Source organism: Ostrinia nubilalis, chromosome 19 (assembly GCF_963855985.1).
Source record: "Ostrinia nubilalis chromosome 19, ilOstNubi1.1, whole genome shotgun sequence".
Classification (NCBI taxonomy): Eukaryota; Metazoa; Arthropoda; class Insecta; order Lepidoptera; family Crambidae; genus Ostrinia; species Ostrinia nubilalis.
Window position 1 is genome coordinate 5605097 of NC_087106.1, and position 23793 is coordinate 5628889.

At 36.5% G+C, this 23793-nt stretch overlaps 1 protein-coding gene across 1 annotated transcript; it reads right to left on the bottom strand.

Moving 5' to 3' along the window:
- Positions 1 to 13565: 13565 nt before the first annotated feature.
- Positions 13566 to 14513, bottom strand: LOC135080932 (alpha-(1,3)-fucosyltransferase C-like). The gene has a single exon (XM_063975653.1). It carries the CDS (start codon positions 14511 to 14513, stop codon positions 13566 to 13568), a length of 948 nt encoding a protein of 315 aa, XP_063831723.1.
- Between the last annotated feature and the right edge of the window lie 9280 nt (positions 14514 to 23793).

Sequence of the window (23793 nt, forward strand, 5' to 3'; positions counted from 1 at the left end):
ACACCGCGGCACCGATTTCATTTTCTTACAAATTAAAATCGGGCCTAACTTTCGGCCGACTAAAAGTCGATGGTCTGTGCTTAGGCTAAGGGTGACAATAAGTATCAATAAGGTTAGTTAAGTTACTTATCAATTTTTATACCATAGTAAAAAGCTAAGACGCTTCATTATCAAGTCATAGTGTCTACTGTAGGAATAAAACTCTCCAATTTGGAGACAAGAGTTAGCACCCTCCTTCCAGACGGGTTAAATAGGTTAAAAAAAGCTTATTGTTAACTTAAATAGGTTTTCAAAACAAGGAGCAAATGACAAAATTAGTAGAAAAACCATGAATGTTTTATAATATTCTATTTGAACCATACTGTTATTGCATCAAAAGAGCAAGCAACCCGAATAAATATTATTAAAATTATCTTTTGTATTCTTTTTCCCATTTTGCATTAAAAAAACCTGCCGATATCACTCGCGCGCATCTGTGATCGACAGCCGCAATTCTGATTTGTTATTGAATACTTTTTAGGGTCCGGTAGGCAGGTTTTGTAAACGGTACGATACGATTTTACGTATGTACTTGTTTTTAGGCGGAGTTGCACCACCAAACTTTGACCGTAACTTTTTGAGTTTGACAGATTTTTGACGTTTGTCAAAGATAAAGTAAGATGGTGCAACCCGGTCTAATAGTTTTAAATATGAAGTTACCGAAGTTATGGAATTTAGTTGGGTGAGAATTGATATTCCTAAATTAAAATTAATGCAAAATGAAAAATCCGTAATATCTCTACTCGTAGTATTTTTTACAAAAGCCTTTGAGAGAATTTAAATAAACAAATATCAAAATATGAAATATATCTTTGTTTTGTGGGTAAATTAAAAATACCCAGTTACTGATGATCGGTAATAATGACTGTAATCGAAAATTCCTATTATAAACTTAACCGGAGCTTATCAAAAGGATTACAATAATAATAATGTGAGGTTAATTTTAATAAATATCACGCGTTATTTTCATGCCAAATGTTATTCTTGCTGATAAAATCTGCTTTTCTGCCATATCCATTGTTTTTAGAGTTGTAAATTAAATGGTTAATTATTATGATTCTACTAGAAAAAAAAGCATATAATTTATTGTTTCATGCTGATAAAAAAACTTGAAAGTTAAATATTTTATTTCTATTGAGTGTGGGTACTATTCTTGCTATAATACTAGCTGTGACCGCGACTTCGTACACCTGAAAACATACCTAGGTTTTTCATACAAACTTCCAACCCTCGTTTAACCCCTTAAGAGTGGAATTTTATAAAATCCGTTCTTAGCGGATGTCTACAACCTATAAGGAACCTACTTACCAAATTTCAAGTTTGTAGGTGTTACAGTTTCAATGAGTCAGTTAGGCCCAGAACAGACGATGAAACGCAACTGCAAGTACTAAGACGCGACCAGTTTGAAACTTTCAGTTTCAGCTTCATTCAACAGAATCATCAAAAAGTTGCAGTTTCGTTGCAGTTTCGTTGCAGTCGCGTTTCACCGTCTGTTCTGGGCCTTAATGTTAATTTCATTTCTATACGGAACACTAAAAATAAAATACATTTTTGACTTGCCCTATTTCCCACACCCACTTCATTCTGGGTGACGATCAACCATCCATCTTCGCGCCCTAATGTTGTTTTTTAAGATATCTTATTTCTCTCTTTTGATTTATCTATATTTTATTGATTGTATTGGTTTTCTGGGAGTAAAGGGCACATACAATGGTATTTGTAAAGATCAGATAAGAGTATGAAAATTCAAAAATGAAATTGAAAATTGAAGTAATGCCTGAAGCTTGAATTTAGGTAGTCGTATTGTGTGTAAAACATTTTTATTGTAGTTGAAAATTAATTTTATTTTATTAATTTTATTAGAATATTTTGAAATTATTTTTGAAAAGTTGTGGTTTTAAATTATTGGATGATAAAGCTGTATCTGACGGTGTCTTTTTTTTAAGATTATTTAGAGAGCTTTCACATAAAGGCGTTTTGTCGCGCGACTGTAGCGCTTCTAAGTTGCGTTTCAGTAGCGCGACTCGTATCCATACATAATAATATGTAACGCAAACAAAAACGCCTATATGTGAATGTGAAAGCGCTCTAAAACACAAAATACCCGTTAACCCCTACAAGTAAGCTTAAGGCTGAATTGCACCACCTAACTTTAACCGTGACTATAACGATAACCGGTGCTTTTGGTATGGAGTTTGACAGATTTTTGACGTTTGTCAAAGTAAAAGTAAGATGGTGCAAACCAGCCTTAGTCATTCTGTTATTGTCACCTGTTTAAAGTAACTAGACAATTATTGACAGCATAATTTTGCTACCATAGAAAATTTGTATTTGATTACATAATGTAGACTACTGGGTATTATCACAGAATAACGTACTTCGTATTATCCACTCCATTGCTAGGCACATCACAATAGTTTGCCCGGACTATCAAATATTCAAAGCATTATGTGTGCTGGACAAGACGGCCCGCTCGGGCGCAGGTGCGTAGGCGACACGTGGTTAATAGGCCGCCTGCAGCCCCTACTATGGGCTATGTGTGGTGTAATTCTCACTTGAGAATTGAATCACACATTAATATCACTAATGGCGCATCCACACGGCACACTGGCAAGGCATTTTGAAAGCCGGCGGAAAACCCGGCGGCATGTGTGGACACGCCACAAGCCTAGACGCAGACCACCGATTTTTAGTCGGCCCATAGTTGGGTCGGGTTGTTAATCAGTATGGTCAATTGGACATGTATGAAAGTGCGCACATTAGCACCGATTTATTATCGCCCGAATCTTCACAAATTAGAATCGGGCCCAACTATCGGCCAACTAAAAGTTGGTGGTCTGCGCCTAGGCTAAGGCTCGCCTTACTTTAACTAACTATAACTTTAACAGGTGTTTTGTATGAAGTTTCATAGACTACTAATGTTCTACTAGTTGCTAATAAAATTTTAGCTAATAAAAATGTTTTCAAGGCATTGTTAAATAGGCGCAAAAGTTGAGGAATTTAATGACCTGAGTCACGATTATAGCCATTAAATAACCATTTAGTAATTTTCACTGGTCAACTGCTATCCAAAAGCGACCTCATTCCCTCACACCTAGTATACAGGGTGACTGGAACTGAACCCGCCATAGCTAATACGCGTATAGAGGAGGTCATTTGCTAATTATTGAACCCTACTTTCTATGACTAAAGTTTTATAGTTTAGGAGATATGTCAATTTTTATACTTTTTTCAGATTTTTCCGAAATTTGACCTAAAAACTGCTTAAATTTTTTTTCTCGCATGATTTTAACCGATTTTTTTATTTGATACTAATATCGAATAAACCTTTAGTCAAATAAAATAAATTTCAGATCTAGATAATGATTCAATAACTAGTTACGAACCGTCAAAGTTCAACAAAAGTACAAACCACGATAAAAATTCAAGTTCGATTTCGATTTAAAAAAAAACTAATGGTGATAATGGATTGCCAATGATCTTAAAAATATCTCTACCTTCTCTTCTTTCCAATGATATATCACACGTAGAAATTAGATAGTAAAATTGATTAAAAATTCAAAGTTTATGGAAGAAAATGGAGTAATAATACGAAAATTATCCATACAAAGTTTCTTCAAACATCTCATATTTTCTGCTATACTCCTTTTCATAACTATTTATGTGTGTTTTTTGAAAAATGAATTATAAAACAATAATCAAATTATGATGAAAAGAGTTTAAAAAAATTCAAAGTAAATTTTGTATAATTTTTGTATTATTACTCCATTTTCTTCCATAAACTTTGAATTTTTGACAAATTTCAATATCTAATTACAACGTGTGATATATCATTGGAAAGAAGAGAAGCTAGAGATATTTTTAAGATCATTGGCAATCCATTATCACCATTAATTTTTGTTTCATTCGAATTCGAAGTTTAATTTTTTATAGTGGTTTGTACTTTTGTTAGACTTTGGCGGCTCGTAACTAGCTATTAAATCATTATTTGGATCGGAAATTTATTTTATTTGAATAAAGACATACTCGATATTAATATCAAATAAAAACAACTGTTGAAATCACGCGAGAAAAAAAGTTGAAGCAGTTTTTAGGTCAAATTTCGGAAAAATCTGAAAAAAGTATAAAAATTGACATATCTCCTAAACTATAAAACTTTAGCTATAGAAAGTAAGGTTCAATAATTAGCAAATGACCTTCTCTATACGCGTATTAGCTATGGCGGGTTCAGTTCCAGTCACCCTGTATAATAAATCATGTAACAGGAATCGAGATAAATTACCAAGGACCGTAGTAGGGCCCCACACAATGCAGTCCCCAGGTGCGCGCGGTTTGTTAACACCAATCGCCTTCGATATATCGCCTGCATCCAAATCCAATTACCCACTGTTTAGCATCGCTCCTTCTGCACCCCGATGCATATGCAAACGTGCAACGTATCTGCGTCCATACGCAGCATACGCTTACCATTAAACGGAGCGTGCGAGGTTTATTTCAAGATATTCAATGGCTTTGTTATTAATTTAAAAGAATACTAGCTTTCCGCCCGCGGCTTCGCCCGCGTGGAATTTTGTCTGTCACAGAAAAACTTTATCGCGCTCGTCCTTGTTTCAAAAACCGAGATGAAAACTATCCTATGTCCTTTCTCGGGACTCAAACTATCTCTATGCCAAATTTCATCAAAACCGGTTCAGTGGTTTTTTTTTTTTTTTTTTTGTAAGTAAGTGCTATTGGAATGCACTTGCAATTGGAGCTAGTGGAGTACTCCAATTGCAAGGCAGTGATTGATATTATAACTGCATGATTGTTTAAGTTTTGTTAAAATCTTTTAGACTGCTAACAATGTATGATACGTAGACTTTAAAGCTTTTTGTTGTGTCTTCTTTACTGGTAATTTCTTCGAGATTATAGGGGTTTATTCTTAACAAGCGGGAAGTGGTTTCATGTGCGAATCTTTGTGTGGTGAATCTAGGGCACTGAGTAAGTAGGTGTTCCCAGGTTTGCGGGGTTTGGTCGTCGCAGGGACAGCGGTCATCTGCGACGATATGGAAACGGTTTAGGTATGCCTTGTGGTAACCATGGTTGGTTAGCAATTGGGTAATGGCAAAGTCCGGCCGAATGATCTTTGGTTTAGGCATGAAAACAAGACAGACAGACAGAGTTACTTTCGCATTCATAATATTAGTATAGATTAGTATAGACAATATTGTCATATAGGGTTTCAAATATAGGTAATCATATAATATGTTTAGCATCGCTCCTTCTGTACCCCGATGCATATGCAAACGTGCAACGTATCTGCGTATGGTAAGCGGAGTGTGCTGGGTTTATTCCGAGAGATTTAGTTACGCAGTAATATTATTATTATCAATAGTCTATGTTTCGACAGCCAGTATAAGCGACTGAGCGTGGTTGGCATGAACACAACGCGACATTTCCATACGATTCGAATAATGTAAGTATAAATTGTTTGTCACTTTTGTCACAGATAATATAATACTAGCTTTTGTAAAACTCTCTCGTTTGGCAGTCAGGTAGTAGCTATTTACTGTGTACTTTGCCCTTAAATATGTGAGCGTGGCATGATAGTGATCATTTTTCGACGCTGTCTCACATAATCACACTCACAGTTACTGTTGTCAAAATTCAATCATTAATATCACAAAAACAAGGATAGCTATTTCACAAATACACTTCCATCACAAAAATAGAATGATGGCCAAGTCCTAGAATTATTAAAATATGTCACTTCCACTTTATATGCCTAGGCTCAGCCTAATCAAGCTGCTGAATATTCGAGGAGCGAATATTCGAAGAGGCGAGAGCTTGAAGGGTCACTGAGCACATTATGCCCGCTCAGGCGCTTGAGGGCGAGTGACACAATTTGAATACTTACACCGTGGATGTAAATTTTTCGAGCCTCGTGATACCAAGTGCAGTGGCCTCTTTAAAAGCAAGTAACACTATGCGGGAAATTAACCAAGATGAACTACCGCAGTAGGTAAGAAGCGACGCACGGCGAAACTAACCGAAGTGCGTGTTTACACTATACGTCTAGATCAATTTCCCGCATAGTGTACATGCGCCATAAAAATTTTCCTACGTATTCGAATCAGGAATGAGGAGATTCGAAGGAAAACTAAAGTGACCGACATAGCCCACAGAATACTCAAGAGGCAGTAGGCGAGGCACGTAGCTCGTATAGCTAATGGCTGTTGGGGCAGAAAAGTTCTCTAGTGGCGACGTAGTATAGGCAGGCATCCCACTAGGTGGACCAACGATCTGGTGAAGGTCACGGGAAGTACCTGGATGCGGGCAGCGCAGGGCCGGTCGTTGTGGAAATCCTTGAAACCTTTGTCCAGCAGTTTTTTTAAAGCAAGTTTCACAGCGTATTATCACGGTAATAATATCATACAGTATTGTAACTTCATATAAACGGACGAAACGCGAGCTTTCCTTCGAAATTCAAATCTCGGTATGCGCTCGACATGCAAAAGTCGGGGGTGTCGCGATTGTGCCACAGTAATAAACGGACGATGTGTTGTTTTTTAAACAGTGTGTTTTTTTATAAAAATAATTACAAGTACCTATTTATACAGGGTGTTAGGTAAATGGGTTTATAAGCCAACATTAGCCCATGTTAACATTTATGCATGTAAATGGTATGCTGAATTAGTCAGTGATATCATTTTATTAATTTTTATATTTCATACAAAATAAAATTTATAAAATCTGATTTGTACGAAAATTAAAATTATTAAAATGATGATAACAATTTTCTGACTTCACCATACCATTTATATGCACATGTTAATATGGGCTAGTGTCCGCTTATAAACCCATTTACCTAACACCCTGTATAATAATCAAGCATATTGTACGCCTCAGTCGAGGCGCATACATTTTACAGTCGCTACTTTTTTACTAAATCTTAACACAAATATATTTTTTTAATTAAATGTACTAATGACAAGACAACATGCATTTTTATCCTATTTCATTCACATAGTATTTTGTAAAAAATTACCATCACAAAATACATTCACAAAATTAGATAGAAATTCTAAGTAGGCAGATGTAATGAAAATAGGGTCTGCAGGTGGGCAGCCCTATCACATATTGTCATACGGTGACGTACCGCGCGGCTGTTGACATTTATTTAAAAAATATGGCCGAGTTGGAATACTGTATAGATAGTATTACCGTGGTATTATGCCTACTCAGCTGCTGGAAAGTACTTCAATTATATTGATATATGTAGATATGTTTAACTTAATTTATTATTTCTGCTATAAAATAAATGTTGTAGGTACGTGCTTCTACATTCACTTCCCTTTCGAATCTCATATTTATTAGGCTCAAAATCCGGAATCAAAGCGCCCAAAATCAAGGAACACAAACAATGACGTCACAGATTACCATAGTGAAGGAGTAAGTAGGGTCAGCAACAAAGCGCTAATGAATATTCCAGCAGCTATCTCGACGATATGCAAACCAGGTGACTTCACTAAGTTGCCGACCGTACGTCACATCAAGCTTCACTCAGCTGCATCTTATACAATGGTAATACGAGCGAGTTTGGAACAAAATTGTATAGCCTGATCTGCTGACTGTACCAGGGTGAATTTTTAAACGGCTCTCATAACGATTGATAGTAATAAAAGGTTTATGAATTCTGTTTCGGGATCAAAGAAAATATGAGTTGAACACTTGAAAGGACAGAGGGCGTTTTGTGAGAGAACGCAACGTTCTGGAGAAAAATTAATAAAATAAAGCTCCATGAAGCTTTATTTACATAACAGACAGAACTAAACATTTTTTTTACATTACTTAAGACCTACTTACATTAAATATAATACCACAAAATAATAATTTATGATACTACTTACAAAGTATGTGTGCATAGTGCAGTGCAGTAAAACACTAGCATTTCTTAAGTTAACATTATTTAATCGAGTGATTAATTTAATACTAAAAGATAAAAGTTATATTTACAAAACCCTAAATAAACATTAAACTTAAACATAACACATATTAAGTAGAAAAATATGTATTATAAAACTTGAAAGTGGTTTAGTTCAATAACAAAAGAAATTCAAAAACTTTTTCAATATCATTTCTTAAATTTTCTATTACAATAGCTTAAATATTGTCTCTAGAAAAATATAAAAGGTCGCAACAGTGCTATTAAATGCCAATCTTTTGTGGAAACTTGCTAAAGAATGTCAGAGAGTTGAAAGTTCACGAACAAAAACCCTCGAGACATCTAGACAAGTGTCAAGACTTTCATTGTTAATGAAATGTCTAGAAATATGCGACGGAATGAGCTACATTTAAATTTTAAATTAAGCCCCTAACTTATGTTGGTAGCCAACAATCCGATATGTTTTTAATTATACAATACAAGCAAAAGAAGATAACCAATATCACTATTACTTATTACTTTACAAGTGATAAGTACTATCGGCAACAGTGTTAAACCCATTACCGATCATGTCGTCTCGTTCTATCGCAAAGAATCACCATTTGATGAGAGCGAGAGCAAAAACGGATATGGTAGTTAAAATTGTGGCCGATAGTACAATCACAATTACAAATATTGCAGTGAAAGTTAAATGAAATAGTCTCTACGTGTAATTACCTAACTAATCCTATTTGATCAAATTTTACTTAAATAGCGATATTTTTAATGTTCATGTAGTAAAGTGATGAGTACGTATATTAAAGGTAATTTTACACTCCCAAAAGATAAAGACAACTGTAAAAAATTCCACTACGGCTACCTTTATTATGACATTAATTACTTGCCTTTGAAACTAAATGAAACACAAACTCTTCCAGAAATTGAGTACGGATCAAAATGAAACAGTTCGCTTCACCCTTTTAGTGCTATTCAAATACGACAGTACATCTACCATGCTCTCAGCACCTTTGGGGTAACACCTTTCCTTCAACGGATCGGTATACCACCAGGTCCTAAACTTATCATAAGAACTGTAAGTTTCTAGGTTCGCCTTAGAATGCAGGAGCTCACAAAGTTGACACAGTCCCTTCCAATATTCGGACTTCTTGATGGTGTAATGATTTCTCCATCTATGGTAGTCGTAGTAGATTTCCAGGTTTTTGATGCTGTGGTCTACTGCCGCTGCTATTTTTCGAGGATCACTGACTGAAGCGTCAAGGTACGACCCGTCTGGGAGGAACCTAGAATTAAAAAATGTTTCAATCACCCGACTAGTTTGCCACGTCATGCATAACGAACGCAAAATAAAATCTAGTGAAATTAAATACAACAGTTGACTAGTCATAGGAGTAGAGAGAGCGTAATATCCAGTACATAATCTCAATTTTCAAATAAAGCTTCCCATGCTATATTAGTTATTATGTAGTAACGCTGTAGTTACAAGACAACAATTTGCAGCTATAAGGTATGAAGATTCCGGGTGAAGCTAGCTTCCACCTTAGTGATCACCACTAACCATCAGGTGAGATACAGGCCAAGAGTTTCCTCGTTGTGAATAAAAAAAACTAAAAATGTCTTGTAAGGTTTTTTTTAGAAAGGAGACGGTAGTTCTACCTTATTTACCTACCATACCATAAATTACATGTAATAAAATTGGGAACACACCTCAGATCATAGAAAGAGAATAGATATGAAGTCGCGCGTAACTACAACGAGAACCAGTGTCCCCCACAGATATAGATATACCTAGATAACGCGAATGCACCTACTTCGCGTGTCCCGGTCCCGATAAATCATCGGAAGGAGCTGCCGCTGCTCACAGTCCACGCGCGTCTGTTGTTGCATGCGGACCGGCCGCGAAAACTAGAAAAATGCCTCAATGTGTGATAATAAATTGCAATAAGCCAAAAACTTCGAGCTCCCAAAGGCAAGGACATATTTCCTATCACGGGTAAGTTATTTTAATATTATATTAAGTGTTAATTCATTTTAAAACATTTTTTTAAGTATTCCAAGCTGTGGTTTCTAGAATGTACCTAAAAACCTATAACTTACCATTCAAAAAAATTTTACGATACATTGCCGGGTTTGTTTTGAGCGTTTGATCTGACGTTATGTGTTAAGAGGCGATGTATAACGAACAAGCGCCACTGTCGCGCATCGCTTCGACTTCGTTGTACACGCAACTTCTCATTCGTCTGTCAAATTTTGCTACTAGTGTTGTTCGTTCTACTACTTTAATCAATAATCGATTCTTATCGATATCGGACAGACGAATGATACTAATCATTATTTAAAAAAAACTCATATATAAATAAATATTCTATTTTTTTTTTATGTGATAGGAGGCAAACGAGCAGACGGATCACCTGATGGTAAGTGATTACCGTCGCCCATAGACACCCGCAAACCCAGGGGCGTTACAGGTGCGTTGCCGGCCTTTAAGGTAATTGTAATTAATGTGTATTTGTAGTATTTATATTTTTTTTTCCTAGTTTCCCACAAGATGCAATATTAAAAGAAAAATGGATCGCGGCTACGGGACGGAAAGACTGGTTTCCGACAAAACATAGTACCATTTGTTCAATTCATTTTGAAAGTACCTGTTTTGAACCTTCAAAAAAGAAGAGATTGTTAAAAAAAACGGCATGCCCCACTATACATATTATGTATGTATTTTCATGTAAAAGTACTAATAAAGTAAAGTACATAATAATGTGTGTACATACTTATAAGAAATAATGATCTGCTGATGATGTTGTAGATTGTAGAGAAATGAATACAAGTAGTGTACGTGACTTTGATGATTTTTATAAAACATTGCCACAAATCAGAATTTTGTGACCAAATAATCACAATATATATTGCTGGATATGTTATAAGAGCAATACAAAATATCTACGAGGCACCGTTGTCGAGATATTGATATTTTATAAAAACTTAAAATGTATGTTATTCACTATTTAAAGTAAATATAACATATTATTTTAAGTTTTTATTAATACGGGATCGTGTCTAAAATTAGCCTTTTGTAGTTATTTAATTGTGTTTTTAGGGTTCCGTACCTCAAAAGGAAAAAACGGAACCCTTATAGGATCACTTTGTTGTCCGTCCGTCCGTCTGTCAAGACCCTTTTTCTTAGGAACGCGTGGAGGTATGAAGCTGAAATTTATATCAATTACTCAGGTCTACTGTCCCTTGAAGCTGTGAAAAAATCAAACTTCTAAGCCAACGCAATCAAAAGATACAGCCGTTTATGCCGCAAATTTTCGACACTTGCAAGGGAATCAAAACCTACAGGGTGCTTCCCGTGAACTCAGAATCTTGAAATTTGGTACGAAGCAACGTCTTATAGCATAGATAAAGGAAAAATTACGAAAACCATAAATTTTTAGTTACATCACATAATATATTTTTTTTTAATAATTTTAAACTTACTACCCATTTCCTCATAAACGCGTAGAGGTATTAAATTGAAATTCATACCAAATACTCAGGTCTATAATACCTTTAAGCTGTAACAAAATCAAACTTCTATGTCAACGCAATCAAAAGAAACAGCAATTTAAGCTGCATATTTTGAAACTCGCAAGTACTCGCAAGGGAATCAAAACCTAAAGGGTACTTCCAGTCGACCTAGAATCTTGAAATTTGGCATGAAGCAACGTTTTATAGCACACATAAAGGAAAAATTCCGAAAACCTTAAATTTTTAGTTACATTACAAAATATATATTTTTTAATAAATAAAAACTTATTACTTTTTTCCTCATGAACGCGTAGAGCTATCAAGTTGAAATTCATATCAAATACTTAGATCTAATTGCCTTTAACCCGTGAAAAAAAAAAACATAGTTCTGACTCGATTGTCGTAATGAACGAACTTTGTAAACCTTGCAGGTTTGTACGGAACCCTCGGTGCGCGAGTCCGACTCGCACTTGGCCGGTTTTTTAAAAGAAAACTACATGTGACTTTGTCTCAAAATAAACTTAAACAGGATGAAATTAATGAATCAAAAAAAATAATTATGTGTGACAACACTGGCGGCTCGAAAAATGCCCGCGCAGCAACGATGTGTTATAATAAGCAATCTGTTTTAGAATTATACATTTTTATTTAAAATTCAATGAAAATATTATCTATTTAAACATTTCGTTTAATATCATTCGTCTGTATATCTCATTCGTCTGTGTATCTCATTCGTCTGTGTATCTCATTCGTCTGTCAGATAATCGATGCCATTTCTGTGATCGTAGCGGTGCGTTGGGGCAACGGCGGCATCGGCATATTTGAATCGATTACGATTTCCCGTCACTAAATGTTGGCTGTGACGTCACAGTAGGTATTAAAAAGTCGGCACGCTTGGTTTTAATACAGATCGTGTTACTTGCGTTATCTATGTATATCTATATCTGTGGTGTCCCCACATTTCCCCCACCACAGCTCCCACACACACATTCAACTGTGTAAAAACAAAGCGACTGAGAGTCTACGACAACATGTGCAACCGGCTTAAAAGTGCTGTGATTGGCCAGAAGGCGTGCCTTATGGCCAATCAATGGCCGCGTGACGTGACGCACACTTTGAAAACTAGTGAGAGAACAAATATAAAATGGAGTCGACAAGATATCGATACTTTAACTCGCTAGGGGCAAGGCTCGAAACTGGTTTCACAAAATGCTTATGTATGAAAACCTTTTTATTATTATACGTTATTATTAACTACTATAACGCATTTACTTTTTAATTATGGCGATCTGCGTACCGCATATGTTTATCAAAAATAATGCCTATATTAGGCTTTCAACTAGCTCTTATAGTAATTACATAGTTGACAGTTACTAATTTAAGTTAATGTATTATTATAAAATTTATTCTCTAATAAATAAAGAAAGAGGCTTCTACTGTTATTTTATTTTTTTGTAAAATCTTATAATCGCAAGTAACACATCATTTTTTTATTTAAAATTACAAAATAGAAAATTATAATTTACTTCTATTTATCGATAATAGGAAACCGCATTAGAACACGAGCACGGCACTATGTTACGACCGGCACATGCGGCCGTACTGTGTATTTTCACACGACAGTGGATATCGGAAGAAATTAAATACATTGCGCAGTAGTTGAGCATGACATAAAGTGGTTGCTAACTAAATCGTCAATGTACAAGTGTGTTAGAATTTTTATCACCACTGATTTCGATATCGTAGTAACTGTTACGGCACTGAATTCGTTCGTAAAAATGTTTAGTTTTTTTTATTTATAAGCTAAATACCAATGGATTTGCAATACTTACATGTAGTAAATGACTCCATTGTTCCTGTAGTTCTTCGTTTCACTTGTTTTATTGCACGTAACGTCGCATTATCCAAAATATCGGAGAACATTTCCTTAGTACGACTGAATCGCGACTAACCTAGCTACGCGGCCGATGTTCGTTTCTGGGCATATCGCGGAGACACGCGCCACGCCCCCGTTTCACATCTATTCCCTTCTATGATCTGAGGAACACACACACACCAAAATACACGGTTTACAAAATAGAACAACGGAAAATACTCACTGTTTGTAATTTGCGCCACCTTTTACGATCGGCACAGCATTATGATGGTACGCTTTCAGCACCTCCTCAGTTACATAATCTTCAGCGTTACTATCTTCATAAGCCAAATAGTAATAATAATCTCTTTCCACAAGCTTCATGCAATCGTTCCCGGGACAAGTGAACATCTTACATCCATAAATATCTAGTTCCAAAGAGTGTTCCCGTAAGGCATCGCGCAGTTGCTTGACGAAAACCATCCTGTTGGTCCTTGTGCTGCAACTGTTCATGACCCAAACCACAGCCTTCGTTTTCGTCTTCATCTTTTCCTTCTCAACATCAGAAATTTTGGTCATATCCTTCTTCCATTGGACATTGACTCTTGGTGCTATTTGATTCCCCTCATAATCTCGCACTTCAATAAATGGGGTGACTATATCAGAAGAAAGTTTGTATGACCACGTCCAATTGAAATAGTTGTCCGCATTGATCGTACATATCGGTGTCTCGTCGGACGATCTCATACCATGGAAGATGTACTTCTGTGTTTGAGATCTTGACCTTGGTAACGTCATTTTCTTCCATTTTCTCAGCAGATTTATATCCATAAACACAGCATCAAAATTCTTGTAATCTCCATTCAAGAGATCTTTCTTCGTTGTCAAGTAACAATTATAGTAAGGGCAGTCGTATTTGACGAATGGGCCTTGTCCTTCACCTAGCGGATTCTGAAAATACTCCGGAGTTGTCCAAATGAGGATATACTTCAAGTCCGTGTAAAATCTGTCCACTTTTGGGTTCATGTCAGCAATAGGGTAGTTCTGGTTATATTTTTCGAGATCTGCGACCGTCGTGTAGGCTGTATGGAAGGTGTAGAATGCTAAAACGGCGTACATAATCAAACCAGTGAAACTTATAAGGAAGAATAATTTCGCGAACGTTTCCGTTTTCATTGCGACGTACATTTTGAGGCTCCGCTGTGCTGAAGACCGAGTGACAGGTTTGAAGACAATGAGATTGTGCAGTCGACTCATTAGCTGTGTAAACAATGGATTCTTTTGATTCTAAATAAACAATACGACAGTCACGAAGCATTTTTCTTCGTCATTTCTTATCTGGAATGGTTGATGTCTTTTTAATATTTTCTTTTTTGTTTGCTTATACTATTTATAAGAGTAGATACCGTTTTGTATGTTTCTCAAATTTTTGATATGTATTTGGAAAAAAATAAAACCTGTGATAATACATACAATACTTACATACCTACCTACATAATGTCTGTATTTAAAACACTAAAATTGCAAATACTTCTTGTTAAAAGCAACCAGATTCTTACTTTCTACTTACAGACTTACCTACTATATTTTTTCTTTTCATCAAGTCCCTATAAACCCCATGTGATTCGTCTAAAAGCGCTACTTATGCTAAGTACTTCGCGTCTCACTATATCAAATCACTTTTGTGTCGTTTTAGAGATCCGTTCACTCAAAAAATAAAATCTAACCTTTTTATATTGGCCCTGAAATTATTTTATGGATTCTTCGGGATGTGTTTAATATTTTAACGGATTTTATTTCAATGTTACCTCATTAATAAATCTTAAAGAATGCGAATAATTAGATTTACTATCGGTAGAGATGGACCACTTTAAATCCTTATACCTACTTAAATTGAAATAAAATATTTATTCCATTTCAGCCAAATTAAAAAGGTTGCCCCTCTTTATGTCGATTACAAGATCGCTTGTTACGTTACTACTCTTGAGTCCTAAGCAGAGCTTAAAGACGTAAACGACTTCACTAAGGGCAACCTTTTTAATTTGTCTGAAACGGAGTTTCAAAAGAATTAAAAATAATATCACTTATTCTAATGTTATCAAAAACTGCTACCCTTTATCTCTTAGCGAATGATACAACCAGAATTATAGCCCTCAAAAAGTAGTACTCGCCAAAACATCTACTCGTATTTACCTATTTCAACCTACGGAACCTCCTCATTCTACCAGCACACTCCTGTCATTTTTTTTGTTTATCCGTCAGCTCCTCGGGGCGTCCTCAAAGGAGACTCGGTCTGTCTGCGCATCCAAAACGCTTTCAAGAAATTTTTCTATCAGTCCATGTCTCCCTCTATTTGCCAAGACCTGTTTCGTTAGATGCTATCACTGTTTCCATTGTACTACGGTTTATGGACGGGTTGGAACGATATTTAGTTTTTTTGTTATAGACTTGTGAGAGTGGAACTTTTGTAACATATTGAAGTTGTAAGCACTTCGCTTATACAGAAGCTCAAAATTGCACAGCGTGCTATGGAGAGGGCTATGCTTGGTGTTTCTTTGCGAGATCGAATCAGAAATGAGGAGATCCGTAAACGAACCAAAGTCGCTGACATAGCCCGACGGATTAGCAAGCTGAAGTGGCAATGGGCAGGGCACATAGTACGCAGAACTGACGGCCGATGGGGCAGAAAGGTACTGGAATGGAGGCCGCGTACCGGAAAACGCAGCGTGGGACGTCCACCTACAAGGTGGACCGACGACATCGTAAAGGTAGCAGGGAAGCGCTGGACGCAGGCCGCTACCAATCAATCAACATGGAAAGCATTGGGGGAGGCCTATGTTCAGCAGTGGACTATGGCTGAAATGATGAAGCACTTTGCTAATTTAGGTTTTCACATTTGTTAAATCGTTCGCAATCTAGCTTATAAATAGTCTAACATCTACTAATTCAGTATGAATACTTTTATCTCAAATGTTCTAGGGACCTATACTTATAGAAGACAATAGACAAAATAAGTACTTATATCATTCACAAGCTTTCCCAGGAAAATGCCATTTTACTAATAATTTGCTTATGAATCTTGCATGAAAGCAGCCTTAGCCAAAACACGAAAATTGAAAACTAAATCTAGGTTTTTCTTCTTGACGAGTACCTATTACGGTTCTAGACTGCAACTCGATATTCAATTTTCAACTGTACTGCCTTGATAATCCGCATTAAAGTACTCTACAATCGTGTTTATAGTTTATAGCATTTGGCAAAGGCCGTGACGATGGAAACGAACCAAACTCTTTGCATGTAGGACGTCGAGTCTTCGGCAAATATGGACATCGCGTATGAAGTCAAACAGAATTACGTATTCCATAAAAATATAGCCCTTTCCGCGCACGTGACAACGAAGCGCCCGTCTTGACGCATATTTCCAGTTATTTGTAAATAATCGTGGACAACTTTTTTGGTAAGAATTTTCGTAGAAAATGGTCTATTTCCTATTGAGTTTATGATATATCGTTCGTTCGTTTCAGCCGAATGACGTCCGTGCTGGACAAAGACCTCCATTATTACCATTATCTAACAAATAAGTAGCTGATTGCCAGTCTTTCACGACTATAATTTATATGACAGATTTTCTAACAGTGACTTTATTAGCAAGTGGTGAAACTGCCAGCTATCCAAAGGATCGCTGAAATTTGTATGATCCTTAAGTGTAAATGTAAAGGCTGATGTGCCATTGATTACTGCTATGTCTCTACATAGTACAGACATAGTTGGATGTCACAGCTGACGTAATAGACTGCCAGCTATCCGAAGGATCGCTGAAATTTGCGACCGCAGCCGGCATCCGGGTCGGCGCCTGTGGCATCCGTCTGCTTCGATACCTATACCTAATATACCCTGTGTTTATCTTTTCAATATTAGCTTATGAAAGAGCAGAGCAGCATATTGTGAGAATAATAAGTATTTGAAAGCTTCAATAGGTTAAGCTTTGTTGTATTTCGGCAGATGTAAGATGGCCAGTTTTTCTGTGGTAGAGATTTTTAAGTGAAGCTCGCTTCCACCTTCGGCTTAATAATCACTTTCCATCAGAACAGCAAGGTGACATTTTAATGTAGTTGATTTAGGTGCACATAAGCATGCTGTCCACTGCAAATATTTTATACATAAATCGTTTCCGTGTAAACTTATAGATATTTGTGAATCAGTATCCTCAACAAGTAGTCAAAAAAACCTTTAATATTTCCCCAATCTGTGAAATTCAAAAAGCCGAGATTAGACAGACAGACAGCCACTTTCGCAAATTATAGTTTATAGATAGTTACCTTACCGATAAATTCCACGAATACCGGCTGCCTGCGGTCGTCTCTACCAATGTTGGTACTTGCTAAACACACATAGTTGGTGGATCATTACATAGGTTGTGATGATAAAGTCGACAGTTAGGCTGAGTTGCACCACCTAACTTTGACCGTAACTATTACGATAACCGGTGCTTTTTGTATGGATTTTGACAGATTTTTGACGTTTGTCACAGTTACAGTAAGATGGTGCAACCCAGTCTTAGACTATTGACAGGCAGGTTTGTTGCAAAGTAGCTCCTATTGGGACTAAATAAGATATTAGCTTGATCTTAATGTGCTTTCGGTATACAATGTTCCAAGAACACAGTTTTCACGTTTATCTATTGCATCAAAACTTATGCTTTCTATATACTCGTAACAAGATTCTAAGAATTTATTTCTCACGTGCATCGCATAGTATAGAAAGTTAGTAGAATTTACAATGGCACGTATTTGGTATGTTGAAGAAGAGTTTATTAATCAAATAGTCATCATCATCTCAGCCGTAGGACGTCCACTGCTGAACATAGGCCCACCCAACCCAATGCTTTCCATGTTGCCCGGTAGGTAGCGGCCTGCGTCCAGCGCCTTCCAGCTACCTTTACGATGTCGTCGGTCTACCTTGTGGGTGAATCAAATAGTTGATTTTTACTTATTTAACTATTATGAATAAAAACCCGATGGATGATCTTCATGAGATTTTGTTTGTCTCGTTGTCAAGTTGAACTGAAAAATAAATCTAAAAAAATACAAGTTACTTATTATAACTTTTTTATAATGTTCAGTCAATCAAGGGTGATTTGAACTCTTTTTTATCAAAAACATATTAATGTGAGTATAGTACTGTCACACTTCAATTAAAAGGCTCGGATTTAAAATAATTGGCAGTCCTGTCGAAGCTACAGATTTAATTTCCGATAAGAATGTGCGAATGTTTTCAATTATGGCGATTCTTTCGCATCAGTGGCTTCACAATTTCACATACAGGGTGTATAAGAGACCCTAGGGTTCCGTTCGTTCGTTCGTTTCAACCAAAAGACGTCCACTGCTGGACAAAGGTCTCCCGCAAGGTTTTCCACAATGCACGGTCCTGCGCTGCCTGCATCCAGACTCTTCCCGCGACCTTTACCAGATCGTCGGTCCACCTAGTAGGAGGCCTGCCCACGCTACGTCTTCCAGCTCGTGGACGCCACTCGAGAACTTTTCTGCCCCAACGGCCATCGTCTCTACGAGCTGTTTGCCCCGCCCACTGCCACTTAATTTTAGCAATTCTGCGAGCTAAAGGCAACCAAAAGGATAAAACGGGATCATATTAATAAGACTTCGCTGTCTGTCATCAGGCTGTATCTCATAAACCCTGATGTCTAAACATTGCGCATCCTTTTGAGGGATAGCGAACTCGAGTCGGTGTCTCATCGAAAGGATGCGCGATGCCAATAGAAAGAGCGTCCACTGAAGACCAGCTTCTTGATATGCCCTTATTGCCCTTACTAGCATGTCTATAAATGCTGAACGGGAGCCTATTGGCGCAGAGGCTCAGTAATTGTTTTTTGATTTTTGTTTTTTACTATAATATGTAGTTGTGTTGTTGTTGTTTATTATGTAGTTATTAACTACTGTGTCAATAATGTTGTTTCTATTTTATTCTATTCTAGACAGTTGAAATTTTCCACGGATAAAATAATATTCAAGTCTGGCGCCGCGCCGCGCGATTCAGTGAAATCTTTGCGTGCGGCTCCGCAACGCATCGTGTGCCTTGGCTCTTAAGTAGTTAAGTTTCACCCTGTAAAGCCACAGTATGTCCGCCATATCCGCATAGGGCACGCAAAGGGTTAAGATAGCCCTCATTGAGAGCATTAACATCTCAAGTGCCGCGGTGATCAAGCGGTTCATTAGAGCGGTATGCAGCTCATTAGTGGTACATTAGGGTTAGGACACACTTGAGACACTAATTATATTTATAATAATATATATTTTTCTTAGGCTTGATTGCACAAAGCGCTACGCTAACCCAGAGCTATCCTTACCCAAGGATGGTAATGTTAAAATTGATAGATTTCAGAGAGGAAGAAAATATTATAAGTGTATTTAAATCAGAGAATTTCAAAAAGTTTTGTGTCCCGGAATGAGTGATTTTTTTATTTCCTGATGATAATGATAAAGCATCGAATACATTAGATCGGACTTTTGTATTAGAAGAATTGCAAGGTTCGATCATTCCAACTCGCTATAAGGCATTTTATGGAAAACATCAATGGAAATGTTTTTTTCTAAATATCGATTTTGAGATGTTTTCACGTTGTATTTCATAAAATTGCGAATAAATAAGTAAACTGAAACTTAATTTAGCTCACGGCGCTGAAAATATTGTATAATAAATTATAGTTGACTCCTCAGTAACCAATAATTCCAAGACACAACTTCTAAAATAAATCTAGACACTTAAATTGAGTTAACTTTGGTAATATTTTCGAGTAGCGCATTCAGCCAAAAGTAAGATTAATCTTCTTCTTCTTTTTCTTCTTCTTATCAGAAGAAGAAGCAATAGTAATAATGATTTGTATTAGCATCATACTAATGATCCCACTAGTGTGAACCCACCCTTGCCTTAAGCGATTTGCTCCTAATAGTTACTTGTGTAATTGTGCCGCGGACACATCTGTGGGTATGTGGATATGATTTGTGGTTAGTACAACCACAGCACAGGCTACACGTTTCGTAGCAAAATAACACTTAATACAAGTACTTAAGACGCTAATGTTTAGGTTGATGTGCCGCTAATGCTCTTCATATTAATTTTACTTATTGCAGATCTTTGCAATGGTATTCAGAGGGGAATATTGATTTAGGAAAAATATACTTTCTATACAAATAAATATCGACACAAAATCTATTTTTACATTAGAGGTCCGGGTTCGATTCCCAATGGGGGGGGGGGCATTTTGTGTACGTTTTGGTTGGTTTTCTAAGTCCGCCTAACTATCTTACCTAAGTCTATCGCCACAATGTGTCACGGCAGAACAACTTAGGCACTACACAACATTTCATCATCAATTCTGACATTCATACTCGAATAAAATTAACAAATTTCTCTTTGTAAGTTACTATTCGTTGGAAACTTCTCGTGGTTTCGATCAAAACATGTTTGAAATATAACGCACAACTTCAAATGTACGAAATTATTGGTGAATAGTTGGGGTGAAGTTGAACTTCTATCGGTTTGAATGAAAAATGCGCTTTGAAAATTATTGAAATACTTTATTAGACCAGCCGCGGCGAGAAAGGTGAAACTTTTGGTTCTGTTTAAACCACTTTGATGTAGTTTTCGGTAGAATATTTTATACGTTTTAACCAACCCAATTTTATCAGAAAAATCTATATACTATCTATACTTGTATACTAATATTATAAATGCGAAAGTAACTCTGTCTTTCTGTCTGTCCGTCTGTCTGTCTTGCTTTCACGCCTAAACCACTGAACCGATTTTAGTAAAATTTGGCTTAAAGATAGTTTGAGTCCCAAAACAGGGACGCGCGCGTTAAAGTTTTTCTGTGACAGATAAAATTAAAAAAAGTAGATCCGTCAGCATATTACCTTTAAATGCTAAAACAATGTAAATAAAATTAGGTATGGAGAGTTTTAGTTAAAGGAAAAACAATAAATTCCTTATAGAGATCGAAATTGACGCAGGCAAAGCCGCTGGCAAAAGCTAGTCAAGTGAAAAATAATCCATGTTTTTAGAAAGTTTCTCTTTGGGTAGTATTGGACGAGAGTGACAGACAATTTTTTACTAATTCTATCGTAAAAGTTGTTTTACTAAGCAACTTGAGTTTTTATTACAACCATCGAGTATAGAAAAAGAAAAACCTAATAAACACCATTAATAATAAGTCCACAATAGGCCAAACAGCAAAGTCCCAAACTGCTGTATAATGAGCTGCGCACCTGAGCAGCCGAGGAATGAGGCAAAATCGAAGTTCCGCGCAAGTTTAAAAAGTCTAATTTTCCTTCATACGCGACTTGAGTACAGGAGCCGACGGCCTCCGACGGGGTGCTAAAGGATAATGTTGATATACCTACTACAGAATAATGCTAAGTGGTTTCAGCAGGTTAAAATAGGACCCCAGTCTTCCAGTGCGTATCGTAAGAGGCGACTAAGATGACGTGTGATTCTGACAGAGTAGAATAGGACCCCACTCTTCCCGTTGATGTTGGAATGTAAGAGGAGATTAAGGTATAAATATTATGCAAACATCAAGGTTTGAGCAGAGTGGAATAGGACCCCACTTTTCCCGTGGATGTTGTAAGAGGCGACTAAGAGAGAATTAAGCAAACATCAGGCCTTCTCAAACCATCCTGCTAGCGTGAGGAGTGAAGAACAAATCCTGCATTTGGCCTCTAGTAAATACTGATCCTGTAGTAGAGACTAAACATTTGTTGTTGATGATGATGATGATGATGATGATGATAACGATAAAGTTTTCCAGTTAAGTTATGAACGATAGATAAGCATTCAACCATAACAGAGATCTCATAGAAATGTAATGATCTGGCTGAAGGTGGAAGCGAGCTTCACCCAGAACTGGCTATCTTACCTCAAGTACCGAAATACAACAATGTTTTATGACGACAGATTTCTTAGGTAAGATGGTGGCAGAAAAAGTCCTTATAACCTAACCAACCAAAAAATGTTGCCCTTACAAAGAATCGAACCAGGGACCTCTAGGTCTGAAACAGTATTTTATATCTTATCAATAAATAGACCATAGAGGCAGATAACGTACTAGGCCAATGGGAATACCATGGGAAAAGAAACCAAAGGAATGTCCTCAATCACCTCACGTTCTGAACTCACAACATCAGACTCGGCTATAATAAGGCAAAGTTGGCGATCTTACTAGTAAAATTTTCTCTCAATCATAACTTTTCGAGAAAAAGAAAATATTATGTAGATTTCCTGGCACTATTTCTGTGAGCTGTGTTCGTTCGCGCTAAGTTATGCTAATGCAATAATAATATAATCTAATATTTCATATGAAACTTTGTAATTCGAAAATTAAATAGATTCATTATTTATTTGGGTTATGTGATAGTAAAATATTTCCAATTAAATTGAATACAAAAGTTAAGTCAATACTCGTAGCATCTTGCGTAGTTTACATATACTAAAACGATTACCGCGATGATTTAAGGTCGTTTAGCATCTGGATACCTAAGAAATACAAAAAAAAAACAATAAATTTCTATAATTTTATGTATTACCTACTTTTACATGATAGAAACTATCTATCTAAATTCTTATTTTATTAAGGATCTTAAAGAAAGTCCCGTTCTTAGCAATATCAATCAGCTATGGCGGTTCATAAAATCAACCAACGAGTTCTTGCTTACATTAAAAGACAAAGACAAACAACAGAACCCCCAGTCTGGTGAATCAGTCGTCAAAAGATGCACCCCACTTAAGGCTTGTAAACTCGAAGTTACAAAAATATGGCGTTAAGGAAGGTGGCTCGTCGCGCCATAAATCGCGGGCATCTTCGCGCCGCGCCAATTAGTGCAAGATGGCGCCCGGGACCGCAGCATGCGAGACGTAAGCAAAAACACATTGAATTTCATTTGTTTTACCTGTCTTCAACGTCATCATCATGCAGGACATGCCTAGAGTGCCCTTATGAGACCTACTATGGGCATGTGCTTCGATAAAACATCAAGTAAACATTAAAATACTGAGCAGTAAAAAGTAACTAAACGATTGTAAATGTAAAATTAACTACGTCTTTAAAATTAAAGTTAGTTTATTTTTTAAGAAAAGGTACCGTGATCCTTAAATGCACAGGGTCAGTAATTAATGACAGTCTAAAGTTCTCACAATATTTGTAAGTTCAACATTACCACAATAGTCATATACGGGAGCAAAATTAGAATCTTCTCGAAATTCTTGGATCCAGTCAAGCAAACATTCAAATTTTAAACAACCTCAGAAAACATTCCAATTTTAAACAACCATACAATTTACATTTATTTTACTGATCTTTTTAAGGATATACATCTTTAGTAGTTTTTTTTAATCCGTTTGGTTCCTCAGTGGCATAACGCCATTCCTAGTGCGATGCCGCGAGTCTCCACTTTTT